Below are 13,061 nucleotides of genomic sequence, written 5' to 3'. Positions count from 1 at the left end.
CACTGAGACAGTGGAGCTGATCTACTGGGAGCTCACCAAGGCCAGCTGGACTGTGACCGAAAAAGCATGGGATAAAACCGAACTCTCTGAACATGGCGAACAATGAGGGCTGATGAGACGCCAAGGACAATGGCACGGGGTTTTGATCCTACTTAATGTGCTGGCTTTGTGGAAGCCTAGCCAGTTTGGATGTTCACCTTCCTAGATATGGACGGAGGGGGGAGGACCTAGGACTTACCACAGGGCAGGGAACCTGTACTGCTCTGTGGACAGGAGAGGGAGGGGGAGAGGAGTGGGGGGAGGGGTAGAAGGGTGGGAGGAGGGGGAGAAGGGTGGGAGGAGGGGGAGGGAAATGGGAGGCTGGGAGGAGGTGGAAACTTGTTTTTTGTTTATGTTTTTTTTTCTTCTTTTCTTAATAAAAAAATTATTTAAAAAAAAAAAAACCCACTGCAATTGTTCTTGAATTCTCAGTATTCCTCATTGTCCGCTATGTTCAGCTAGTCCGGGTTTATCCCATGCTTTTTCAGACCTAGGCCAGCTGGCCTTGGTGAGATCCCAATAGAACATCCCCATTGTCTTAGTGTGTGGGTGCACCCCTCGTGGTCCTGAGTTCCTTGCTCGTGCTCCGTCTCCTTCTGCTCCTGATTATCGGGGGAGGGGGAGGGAAATGGGAAGCGGTTGTGGGGACGAGGCAGAAATCCTTAATAAATAAATAAATTTAAAAAATAAAAAAAATAAAATGTTTTAAGAACTTAAAAAAAAAGGTGGGAATTGTCTCAAATTATAATATCTTGTCAGTACTGAAAGTGGTACCTGGGCTGTGATGGAGGAAAGTAGAACTTGTTTTTGTCCTTTATCCTTAGCATCCTGGTCCTCTCTGCTGTTATTGGGTACATGATTCCAGTGCTGTATTCATTAGGCAGGATGCAGATATCCAGGTCTCCACTATAGCAACTCTTTACAAAACTAGAAAATGTGACATCTGAAATATTAAACAGTATACCACAAGATTATATCATGTGCACCACCAACCACAAACAGATACTACACTACATATTCTTTTCATAATGTATATTATAGGAACCAATTTAATTTAAACCCCAGGAAGTTTAGTTGAATCTTAGAAACAAAATATCTGGGCCCTACATGAACACTATGTGAAAAAAAGAGAGCAATTCCAGGCTAGAAACCTGGCTTAGTGGCTAGGGCACTGACTGTTCTTCCAAAGGACACAGGTTCAATCCCTTGCAGCTACATTGAGGCTCACAGTCTTCGTTAACATCAGTTTTGGGGTCTAACACCCACTTTCTAGCCCCTGTGGGTACTTCATGTATATGCTGCACAGATCTATGTATATATGGCAAAACACTCATACACATAAAATAATAAAAATGCCTCTAGAAACAATAATTCAAACATATTACAATCCTTAGGAAAAGTTAAATTAAAACATTAGCCGGGCGATGGTGGCGCACGCCTTTAATCCCAGCACTCGGGAGGCAGAGGTAGGCGGATCTCTGTGAGTTCGAGACCAGCCTGGTCTACAGAGCTAGTTCCAGGACAGGCTCCAAAGCCACAGAGAAACCCTGTCTCGAAAAACCAAAACAAAAAAAAAAAAAAAACAAAAAAAAAACATTGATGAAAATCTATTTTATGTAATATTCAAACAGACTACCAGATAAGACTAAATAGATGAGGAATAAGTACAAAATTACCCAAACATTCTGGTAGAAGATAAACTACCCATGTATTCAAATGCTGACTTTAAACCTAGCCATCTTCATAGTAGACACCTACAAAGCTGAGGTACACTTTCTGTGTCTCAGTTACTTTAGTGGACAATAGGGAAAATGACTTCTATCCAAGAGTTATCTTTGAGTTAGATAGTTACAATGAAGTCTCTCCAGCAAGAAGAAAGCAGTAACTTCTGTCAGGACTCACTCACTGCCTTTAATATACAGATGTGGCTCATCAACATTCGGATGTCAGCTAGACAAGCGAGCATTAGACCACACTGGACCTTCTTGCCGTATGATTTTTGAATGCTCCTGAAAGTTGTGTACTTGCGTCTGCAAAGCCACAATTTTAGGACAAACACCAGAATCCTACCTTGAAGCTTCATGATTCCGGAGACAAAATGGCCACTTCTCACTCTGTGCCATGGCTCGTGAGGCCATTGATTTGGTTCTGAGGTGAAAACTGGCCACAGGATGCCAATCCGGCCCCCTCTGGCATTGGAAGGTGCTCTGTCTGTTGATGTCCAGTTGGCTGACTGAGGTGTCTTTCTGTCTTGAATGCAGTCAAAAGAGGAGCTAGTAGCCACAATGACTGAATTCCTAAGCACAATCTGCACATCCATAATGGAGCTCGGAGAAGCAGAAGATACAGATACAACCGCCAAAAGACCAATAGTATTGTCTACAAGAGTGATGTTCTGCAGAACCAAACTATTCTCCGTCTGTATCATGGCACCATAGTCAAAGTTCTTAAAGGCCAGAAATCCAGAGACACCAGTACAGTTGTTGGGTTCATGTCTCTTATAGAGGTGAACGCCATGGAGGCTTGAATGGACCACATTGTCAGACCAAAGCATTTCAGAAGAGCAGCTATGGCCACATATGTGAATGCCAATTCTTTCTGATCCTGCCACTACATTGCCATGGAGAATGACATCTTTTGCATAGTTCACTTTGATTCCTGCCACCCAAGGAGATGACCTTGTTGACTGCATCGTTAAGATGACAAGGTTATTAGTGAGAGAATGGTTCAGACCTTCCAGATCAATGCCATGGCCATTGGTACCAAACACTACATTGTCATTTAAAACCATCCCATGGCTGGTAGATGCATAGATGCCCATGCCACAGCTTTGATGTATGGTAGAAGATACCACCCAGGATCCTGCTGACACACCAGTGAACTCAATGGATGCATACAGTGGTGACCCCAAGTTTTGAATTTCTACATTTAGAAGTTGAAGAACACCTGCAAAGAAAATGTGCATATTCAAGTCAAGTCCTTACTTATGTCCCACAAAATATCAAAGGAGGTTATTTTGGGGGCATCAAAATATACATATATTTAAGTAAAATAAAATCATTATTTTTACACTCGAACTATATATCACACCATAAATTCTCACTAACAAACATTAATCAGTGGAAATAACACATTCTTGTCTACAAACAGCCATGTGCAGTCTGGACTCTGATGTAAGAAGTAAAAATTAGAGAAATAAGGGAGGGAATGGCCTTGGGGAGGTACACAACTGGTTTCCATATTCTCTGCATTGACTGGATCAAGGGCACTGGCCCAGCATGTGTAAGACCTTACAATCAATTCCCAGGAGTAAATATAAAGAAATGACCTCCATGAAACCCTTTCTATATTTTAATCTTAACTACACTATATTTTCCACTTTATTTTTATGACAATGAAATTTTGTACATTTTTGATGAAAATGAATACTTACATAGTTTCACTGAAGATTTCAAGCTTTTTGAATGTTGTCATTTTTTGTGTATTGTTTTGCGATACTGATGCTTGAACCTACAGCCCTGACCCTACTAGGCCATTATTCTACTACTAGCTATACCTCTAATATAGCCTATTCTTTTTTTAGTAGAGTCTCATTAATTTGTCACACAGGTCTGTAATTTGTGATTTTCCTGCCTAAGCTTCCAGAGTATCTTAGGTCATAGGCTTGAGCAACCATGCCTAGCTTGTTTTTATTTTTTTAGAGACAGAGTTTGACTATGAAACCCCAGGAAGGGCTGAAACTCACTATGTAGCCTTAGATGACTTCAACATCACAACCCTCTTGCCTCCCTCTCCAAAGTGTTAGGATTACAATTGGATACCACATGTCTACCTGTGCTGCCTTAAAAAGATATAGTTAAAATCATACAGAATTCAGCCTATACATTGTTTTTAAATTTGAGTATCAATAACAGTGGAAACGCTTTTGATAAAAATACATAAAATACATACTATATGATTATAGATTATAAATTAATAATGAAATAAAATAACTGTAACATCTAATTCCCATATAACACTGATTGTATGTCAAGCTCTTCTGAAATGCACACATGCACACACACACACATACATACATACATACATACATACACACAGAGCACAATTTTATCACAAAGATCCTATGAGTTGAGTCCTATTATTATTCCCATTTTGTTGATAAGAAAACTGAGAAAGAAAATAGTTGACAAACTAAGATTTCAACCTGAACATATGACTAAATGTTATGAACCACATTGCAAATACACACATGCAAGAATAAAAGGTTCAATACTATAAATGGAACATCTTCACACAAAGTCAGATAACCAGACAATAACTGTATGTCAGTCATGAGTCATATATCTGTTGCTTGGAAGGCTACAGCTTGACAACTTGGTCTCTCTCTCTCTTCTTTCCTTTCTTTCTTTTTCTTTTCCTTTCTTTCTTTCTTTCTTTCTTCCTTCCTTCCTTCCTTTCTTCCTTTCTTTCTCATTTTGTTTCTTAGTTGTTGTTGCTGGGATTTAAGATGGCTTGGTTCGGTTTGGTTTTTGAGGCAATACCCAAGATGAAGTAACCCCATGAAGTTACTTCTTCAATAAACCTAGAGGAAACTAGGTATGTGAAATGTCAATGTTACTATGTTTCAGTACTTTTACTTCAAGCTCAAAGATAGACCAGCCTTAACACTTTCAGTTCTCCACTTCCATTTCAGAGATAGGAAACTTAAAGCCTTGCAAATCAGTTGCTGTAAAGAAGTCTGTCCCTGTAAGAAGGGGACAGTGAAAGACTACGTGCCTTTCCTAGAACTGGTAAAAGAACTTCAATAATTAATACTCCTGGTTGGCAATGATGGAGAAGCTTATGGTAGATGGTATAGAAATAGTGTTAAATGTTGTTGTATAATAGTAACCTCTGAGCTAAACTTCCGACATCTTCAGCAGTTCTGCTAGCCCCACTCACAAAAGATCATCACCACTAGGTCTGTTGACTATTTACTTTCCTTCATAGAGGGAATTAGAGAGAGTCATAGGACTTTACCTGGGTATCCAGCCACCCCTGCTCACAAGTTGTATGCAATCATACCTAATTGCACATGGTCTTTGGGAAGGAGCTAGAGGATATTGGGAGAGGGGATGGCAGAGGTATTATATCTATACAGACATGGAAAAACAATCATCCTTGCTGGCCACCTATACTCCTGCCCAGAACCCTTGCCTATTTTTCTACAAGTAAGCCTTATAAACTCACAGGAGCCCCTGAGTGAACTTTGGTGTAGTCACATTTCAGTTTATTTTGTGATGAAAGAGGAGAGGGGTAGATGTTGTTCACATCTTCCCAAGGAAAGGACTTTAGCACAAAACATTAAAATGCTAGATGTCTCTTGATATTCTTTGCCAGTAGCACACAACTGGAAGGTATGTTGTACCTGTCCTATTCATAGAACTTTAAAATGAACAACACCAAATAGAAATACAAGTTTACATGTTAACAGCCTGTTTCTTATTATGCATGGCAATTTTAGGCTCTCATTAGCATATCCTGTGAGCAATATTTCAATATCTTATTTCAATATGGTTGTGATTCACAGTTTCACACTGCTCAGCATCGTTTTGTTTGCATGTACAGATCCCCTCCTTTCTCTCTTTCAAATTCCCATGCAATCTTTTTTTCCTAAATATAACCTTCTCAGTCTATATATTATTACCCATTTGTACATTCCCAAGACTGGCCATTAATATTGGAGAACCAGTTGGTTTGCTCTTCCCTAAGGGAGGCTGTTTCTCCAGCTTTTAGAATTTCATAATTGCCTGCTATTCTTTGTGCAGGCACCATGGTCCTCTCTTGCTTTACCGTGGCATTTTTTTTATTGTCATCCTTATTCCGCTCATGTTTAGACAGTCTCACAGCAAATTTTTGGGTCCACTGGCTATGACACTCTTTCCCCCACCCCTCGTCTGCAATGACATGGGTTATTTTAAAAAGCAAGGATTCTTTCTTAATGTAGTTAGAGAACCTGGACTGTATACTGGACAGAAATGGATCATTAACAGGAAAAAATTTCCACTATGGAAAATCCAGAACTGTTCAGTCCTGAGAAGCATTTCATATGATCTCTCTCTCTCTCTCTCTCTCTCTCTCTCTCTCTCTCCCTCTCCCTCTCGGTGGTAAAAGCTATAGGTTAGCAACTACAGAGATGTAGGATTCTCTCAGCCTTTGCCCTCAACTGTAAGATTTGTCTTTCTGACCTATTATGGTGAAATGGTTTTCATTAGCTTGGTTTCTATGATGCTCTTCCCTCCTGATGTCCCAACTACAATCATTTCTACAAGACCAATTTCTACAAGACAGATTTTGTCTCTGTCTTCTAGAGCAAGATTGTCCAACTTAAACCTCATGTTACCTTGAGCCAGACATTTCTTTCTTATATGTTGCTTGCCCTGTGCATTTGGCAACTATCCATTGAGTTTCAGAAAAATCCCCCAATAAATACCACCAAATGCTGGTAATTTTCCTCCTAGTGAGCACACTCACCTCTAGTAAGGACACATAGATGCAGAGCTTATGAAAAGTGTTTTTTCTATTCACTAGAAATTATAAACTTCTGATTTAAAATAAAAATATTCCAAAAATAATAAATGGATGATTCCAAGAATCATCCCATGCTGATTATACTAGGTTAGAGGACTTTTTTCCAAGCCATCTCTGAATGTTTATTATACATAAGTACAAAATTACTTTCTTCTCTTTAAAAACACAGATATTGTTGTATTAAGTCTTTGAGAATTTCATAAATACATACAATGTATTTTGAACCCAGTTAGTCAAATTAGTGCTACTCATAAAGTCCTGGGTAAGGGGACTTACACTGGAATGTACCCAACCCACTAGGCACACCATTAAAGACAAGAGACTCTCTCTTACCAAGAAACCATCATTTGTCCATGGCTGTTCAGTTTGGGAGAAGAGGTTCATATAGTAATAGTGACTGGCTTGATCTTGTATATGTTTTACACAGGCAACTACAGCTTCTGGGAGTTATTGAGTATGGTGGTCTTATCATGCCTTAAAGATATGGTTTTGATCTAATTTTCCTCAACCTCTAACCCTTTTAGTCTTTCTACTCCTTTCTCTGTCCCTGAATATTGGAGTGATGAGGGTTGTGGTGGCTTGAAAGAAAACAACCTCCCCCCCAAAGATAGTGGCACTAATGGGAGGTGTGATCTTATTGGAGTAGGTGTGGTCTTGTTGGAGGAAGTGTGTTACTGTGGAGGCAGACTTTGAGGTCTCATATATGCTCAAGCCACACCTAGTGAGACAGTTCACTTCCTGTTGCCTGAAAGATATAGAACTCTGAGCTACCTTTCCAGCACCATGTCTGCCTGCTTGCTACCATGTTTCATCATGATGATAATGGACTGAACCTCTGAAATGTAAGCAAACCACCACAATTACATGTTTTCCCATTTAAGAACTGCCATGGTCATGGTGTCTCTTCACAGCAATAGGAACCTTAACAAAGACAGGGAATGATATTGATCTACCACTTTTGGCTGAACACTTCCCAGATACTACCCTACACAGTTTAGTGTTTCTATTTTAATTGCCCACTGCACAAAGAACCATCTCTGATTATGTTTAAGAGGTGTACAAATGAATAATAGACGCCTATAACTTCCATCTTAGAGTAGAAATGACAGCCCCCACATAAAGAGAGGAGATTTTTAGCTGTGTGGGAACTTTCTTCTGTCTCCTCTCCTTTATTATATTGTGCTCATTATTTGCCTTGCATCCTCATTTTATCTTGCAGAAGAAAAATCTCATAGAAAAATAAATTATTTCCTTTAATTATAGAAACTATAGCATAGAAGAATCATTTTTAGATTTACCCAGACATTTTCTAATAATAAACATTTTTAAAAAGAAAGAACAAACAAACAAATATCCTTTAGGGAATAGTAGAAGAAAATCTACATTTTTAGGTAAAAGAAAATAGAATTAATCTGCAGTGGATGTGTACTCCAAGAAATAACCAAGTAAATTCCTAAGAATCAAAGGAAGTGTTTTTGTAAATAAGTTCAGATCATGATGGACAGACACACAGTCGTTTCCAAAGATGGAGCTATCCTGACAACATCTGTCAAACTATTTGATCAGGAAGAGATTTGCAAGACTATAACCAGAACATTTAATAAAGAAGGTCATCAATTTTGCAAGATTCTAAAAGAGGTGAAGCAGAAATTTCGAAGTAAAAGATTTCATTGATCTTTTAAAATGACTGAACTGATCTTTAAAACACTTTTAAGATATGGAAATTATTCGTATTTAAATTGCAGCCACTCGTTTGTAGCATGACTCATGTCTAACACTAGATATTGCATACTACTGGGAAAATGTAAGAGAAAATTAGGAAAGTGACAAAATTCAAACAGTTATGAAGTCATCTGTCATTTCAAAGCAGAGGGAAATTCCCATCTGCCGAAGGTGTTTTCCTTGAGGTTAAAAGGCACATATGCGCTCATCTCTAGGATGTTATTTAACTTCACACTGCTAATTTAGTGAAGACTAGGGCTGAAAATTCATAGCTTCCTGGAGCACAAAGAAGCCACCTAATTCGATCATTTTGCATTACAAGTGAAAATTCTCGCAGCTGAAGTTTCTGAGAGCCCCGGATGAGTGGTTCAGAATTCTTAGTAGCTAAACGGTAATGCTACGAGATTGAAAATTTCATTTCACTTACCGGAAAACTCTTCTCTGCTAGACTTCCTGAAGGACCCCACCAGGAGTCTCCCTCTACAGGATGAGTCAGGTTGAATTTTAATGTTCCTAGTCAACAGTCCAACTTCAGCAGCCAATGGAATGCGCTGACCATCCTCCATGATATGGGCACTTCCTGAAGAAGCAGGGGTCAGAGGCAAACAACTTTTAACTGGCTGCCTTGGAAACCACCAGCTGGGGACCCTACTGTACCTCACAAATGAAAGTTCCTATTGCTGTTAGAAGTCCTCCCCAACATGAAAGCCAGCCTCTCCTCAGGCACACTCCACAGATGTCAGTCAAGAAATGAAAAATCTGTTCACTTGTCCCTCTTTGGGATCAAAGAGAATGTGTGAGCAATAATTCATTTCTTCTCAGTATCTCTGGGTACTAGGGCAGGCCACTTGCTCACAGATTTGTCTAGTTAGTAGAGGCCACACGGTCCTTCCTTTCTTGCATCAGTGTGAGGCTGTGGCATTTGACTACACATGGTCCATACACTTCCATCATAGGAGTAAAGAATGCCAGGTCAGATGAGGCAGTGGGAGAGAGTAAACATTAATGTCAGAGAATGAAGGGCATAGAAGGGATGGTGCTAAGCTCAGTAACCTCCTCTCCTGATGAGCTTCTGCCGTCAGCAACCTGGACCATCTACTTGAGCAGGAAGTAAGGGGGAGCTTTGTTTCCCTATTTCCACTAACATTTTATGGTGACTCCAGTTTCCCAGGGTTAATAAAGATGTCTCTTTTCCATGCTATGCTGTTAAAATAGAAAATCAAGCTGGACATAGTGAAACATGCCTATAGTACTAGCTAACTGAAGGCTGAGGCAGGAGAATGTCTAGAGCTCAGAAATTCAAGACCAGCCCAAGTAACATAGAAAAATCCAGCTTCAACAACAATAGTAAGTGGAGGAGGAAGTGTTAACCCTGATACAATAACGTACAAAGACTTTAGACAGTCGTGATGAACATTTACACTCCCCTTATATCTGATAAAAATTCACTGATGCTTATTTTTCATGCTTTATTAATTATCACTCCTGAGTTAAACTTCTTTCATGCATGACAGGAGGGTGGTTTTCTTTGATGGCTATTATTTCTACAACAAACTTACTTCCTGTTTTTACAAAAAGGTATCTGAGTTTTCCTGTTTCTTCTGTTTGTTTCCTTTGTTCTTGATCATCTTACTAGACAATATATAAAATGTATTTTGTGTCAAGAAGCATACATTTCTATATAAAGTAAAGTGACTTTTTATACTATCCATTGTATTCCAAGGGACCCAGGATTCAATGAAATGAAATGAACTGGATACTTAGTGTCAAAGAGTTTTTTTCTGACTTAGTCAAAAACTATCTGATTTTTAAATACACTTCAACTCTCCTCTTAGACTTGTCATTATGAGCAATTAAATGTCTGTTATATCTAAACATTATTTTGAAAGTAAACAATATGTCAAGTATGATAGTGCACAGCTTTAATCCCAGCACCAGGGATGCAGAGGCAGATAGATCTCTTTGAGCTTTAGGCCATCCTGGTCCACATAGCAAGTTCTAAGACAGCCAGGACAATATAATGAGACCTTGTCTCAATATATAAATAAAATAAAAAAATAGTAAACCAGGTACAAAGGTATGGGGCATGTATGTTTATAATTTCAGCACTGGAGCACTAACGTAAGAGAATGAGTTTGAGTAGCAAGCTTGTACTACTTAAACATACCCTGTCTCAAACAAACAAAAAACATTAAAAGGCAGAAGGAAGCAAGGAAAGAAGGAGGAGAGGAAAGGGAAGGAGAAGGGAGAGGATATGAAAAGAAGGGAGGAAAAGAGGGGAAGAAAATTGAGAAAAGTTTCTAAGATAAGTGCAGGGCAGTAATCAGGAAACCTCCTTCCACTCTTAATATTAAACAAGTACACTATGGCTGGGCGGGCTGTCAAGCCAATCCTTCATGGCCCACCCATTTCCTTTAACCAATAAAGCAAAGCCTTACCAATGTGTCGGTGTCTAAGACGTTCATAGATACTGATGTGATGGCCCTTGACTTCCTTGACTGTGAGGACCTCTGCCTCATGAGGCTCATAAGAAGAAGAGCTGAGGACGATTTTGTCGGGGGGTTGCCAATTCACTTCATCGTCTACTATAATTCTATAAACTCAGAAAGCAGGTGTCAGATATACTAACGAAACAACAGCGATCAAAAAGTAATCCAAGAAAAAGTAAAATACATAAAATAAATAAAAATAAGCAAATCTCACTATGGAAACTAAAGGGGGAAGCAAAATAAAACTCAAGAAAAAAGCTTGGTTGAACATTGACTCCTGTGCATGGAGAAAATCCTGGGTTAATAAAGTCCTTGTTTTGCAAGTTTGAAGACCTTAATTTGGTCCCCCAGAAACCACATTTTACAAAGCTAGGCATGGTGGTTCATTCCTGTATTCCCAGTAACGTGGCGGAGATTAGTAATCATACCTTCATGTGTTTGGGATAAGAGCCAACTCCCTTCTTGACAATGAAACAATTTGAGTAATAAAGATATTTTTTTCATGTCTTCTGAAGGTAAATTATACTTATTTGGCAATATATACAAAAATCCTAATACAGATACTGCTATGAGTCGTTAGAATTCTAGTTCCATCTGTGCAACCTCAAAAAGCTGTTTGGTTTTTCAAGCTTTGTATCATCAGTGAAGCAGTTGGATGTTCCTATCTCACCCTGCCATCCAAATTGCATTGTGTGGAATAGTGGGTGTCTATTACTCTGGTGCGCTATTCTAAGCATTGTGATTTTAACTCTATAAGTCAGTGGGAGTTTTGTAGATGCATTTCCTTAGACTCACATTAAATTCATTTTCTCTTCGACCTGTCATGGATGTATGGCTTTTTCTTAGTGAATAGTACTGAAGGAGAGAAGAAAAGAAGGAAGGAAGGAAGGAAGGAAGGAAGGAAGGAAGGAAGGAAAAAAGGAAGGAAAGAGAAATTTTGACAACGAAGATTAAATAGTAACTCAAGGGTGGATAATCAAATGGAGTCAAAGACTAGGTTAGATGAAGTAAGATTCCTGACCCAGTCCAGAGATATTTTGACTAAATAGCATCACCTTGCCAGGGTCTTCCCTGGCTGCTAATGAGTAATGGGGGGGTGGGGGGGAAGCAGTAGTTACACATTTCAGTTACATTATTGCAAGCCCTCAAATAATAATAAAATTATGGAAGCAAAAGTCAAGGGAATACCATATAGTCATCTAAAAATTCAATGTTTGACATAACTGAATTACAAAGAACTTTCTTCCTAATGTATTGAATTTTTAAAAGAAACTATCAAATAATATGCCTCATTTTTAAAGTAAAAATAATACATACACAAAATGGAAGATGAAGAATGTCTCTCAAAATATTAACCTATAATTTTTTTCACTTAGAAATGTGTTTTCTTACTTAATGAATAGCACACTATGCTAACAGCTTCGGATGTAGCATAGTAGCAGTGTCTGCCACACAGATCCAAGGTCTAGGGTTTAATACCATAAAAAGGGAATGGGGAAAAGGATAAAGGAAGGGGGGAGACAAGATAAGGGGTGAGGTGCACAAGAAGATGGGTCAGAAAAACAACTGTTAGTTCAAGCCACAACACAGGCAACCCATAATAGAATAGACAGTAACACGATTTTCTAATCATGATCTAGATCACCTAGAGAGTCTTCTCATTAGTATTTACAGTTATTGAATGAAGTTCTTCAGATAATAGACAACCATAATAGTCAATAAAGTTCCTTATAACTGAGACATGCCTCAACTCAAATGGAGCTTAGGATGGCTTTAGAGCACTGTAGAGAAGTAAATTGATACCTTCATGCATTTGTTAAAACCCACAGGATACTCAACATCAAGAGAACCCAAATGTAACTTATGGAAAAAGGTAAGTCCTCCTTTGCAAGTGGCCTTTCCTGAGCCTTCTACTCTGATCAAATGTGTCTGCTTCCTTCCTGCAAATAATTCATTTTAAAGGATACTGCCTTGCATTACTGTGCTTCAAGAAGACTTCTTGAAGGAAGACCAAGTCCTTAATCATCAAACTTCTGACATACCAAACTTTAGACCCCAGACTGGTGTCCTACCTCCTCTTCTTTGATAGTATTCATCGCTAATTAATGGAAACACGAATATGGTGTAATTTATTAGTACAAACATTACCCTATACTAAAAATGAATGAGATTAACCTAGCCTATGAACGAACACAAAGGGGGAGTAATGCCTCCTCAGATTGGGAAGCTAGATAAAACTCA

General features: G+C 38.8%; 1 protein-coding gene across 1 annotated transcript in view; it reads right to left on the bottom strand.

The window, feature by feature from the left end:
• Nucleotides 1–13,061, bottom strand: part of Pkhd1 (PKHD1 ciliary IPT domain containing fibrocystin/polyductin) — a 443,194-nt gene that overhangs the window by 110,271 nt on the left and 319,862 nt on the right. The window contains exons 55-58 of the mRNA XM_041656327.1: nt 10,770–10,924; nt 8,759–8,911; nt 2,110–2,985; nt 814–982 (exon numbers count right to left, since the gene is read on the bottom strand). Coding sequence (XP_041512261.1) covers nt 814–982; nt 2,110–2,985; nt 8,759–8,911; nt 10,770–10,924 — 1,353 coding nt within the window. The remainder of the gene's footprint in view (nt 1–813; nt 983–2,109; nt 2,986–8,758; nt 8,912–10,769; nt 10,925–13,061) is intronic.

The sequence above is a fragment of the Microtus oregoni genome, unplaced genomic scaffold (assembly GCF_018167655.1).
Source record: "Microtus oregoni isolate MIOR12 unplaced genomic scaffold, Mior012 000007F_ref0000211, whole genome shotgun sequence".
NCBI classification, from domain to species: domain Eukaryota; kingdom Metazoa; phylum Chordata; class Mammalia; order Rodentia; family Cricetidae; genus Microtus; species Microtus oregoni.
Note: the sequence above shows the minus strand (reverse complement) of the source record. Positions and strands in the feature narration are given on the sequence as shown.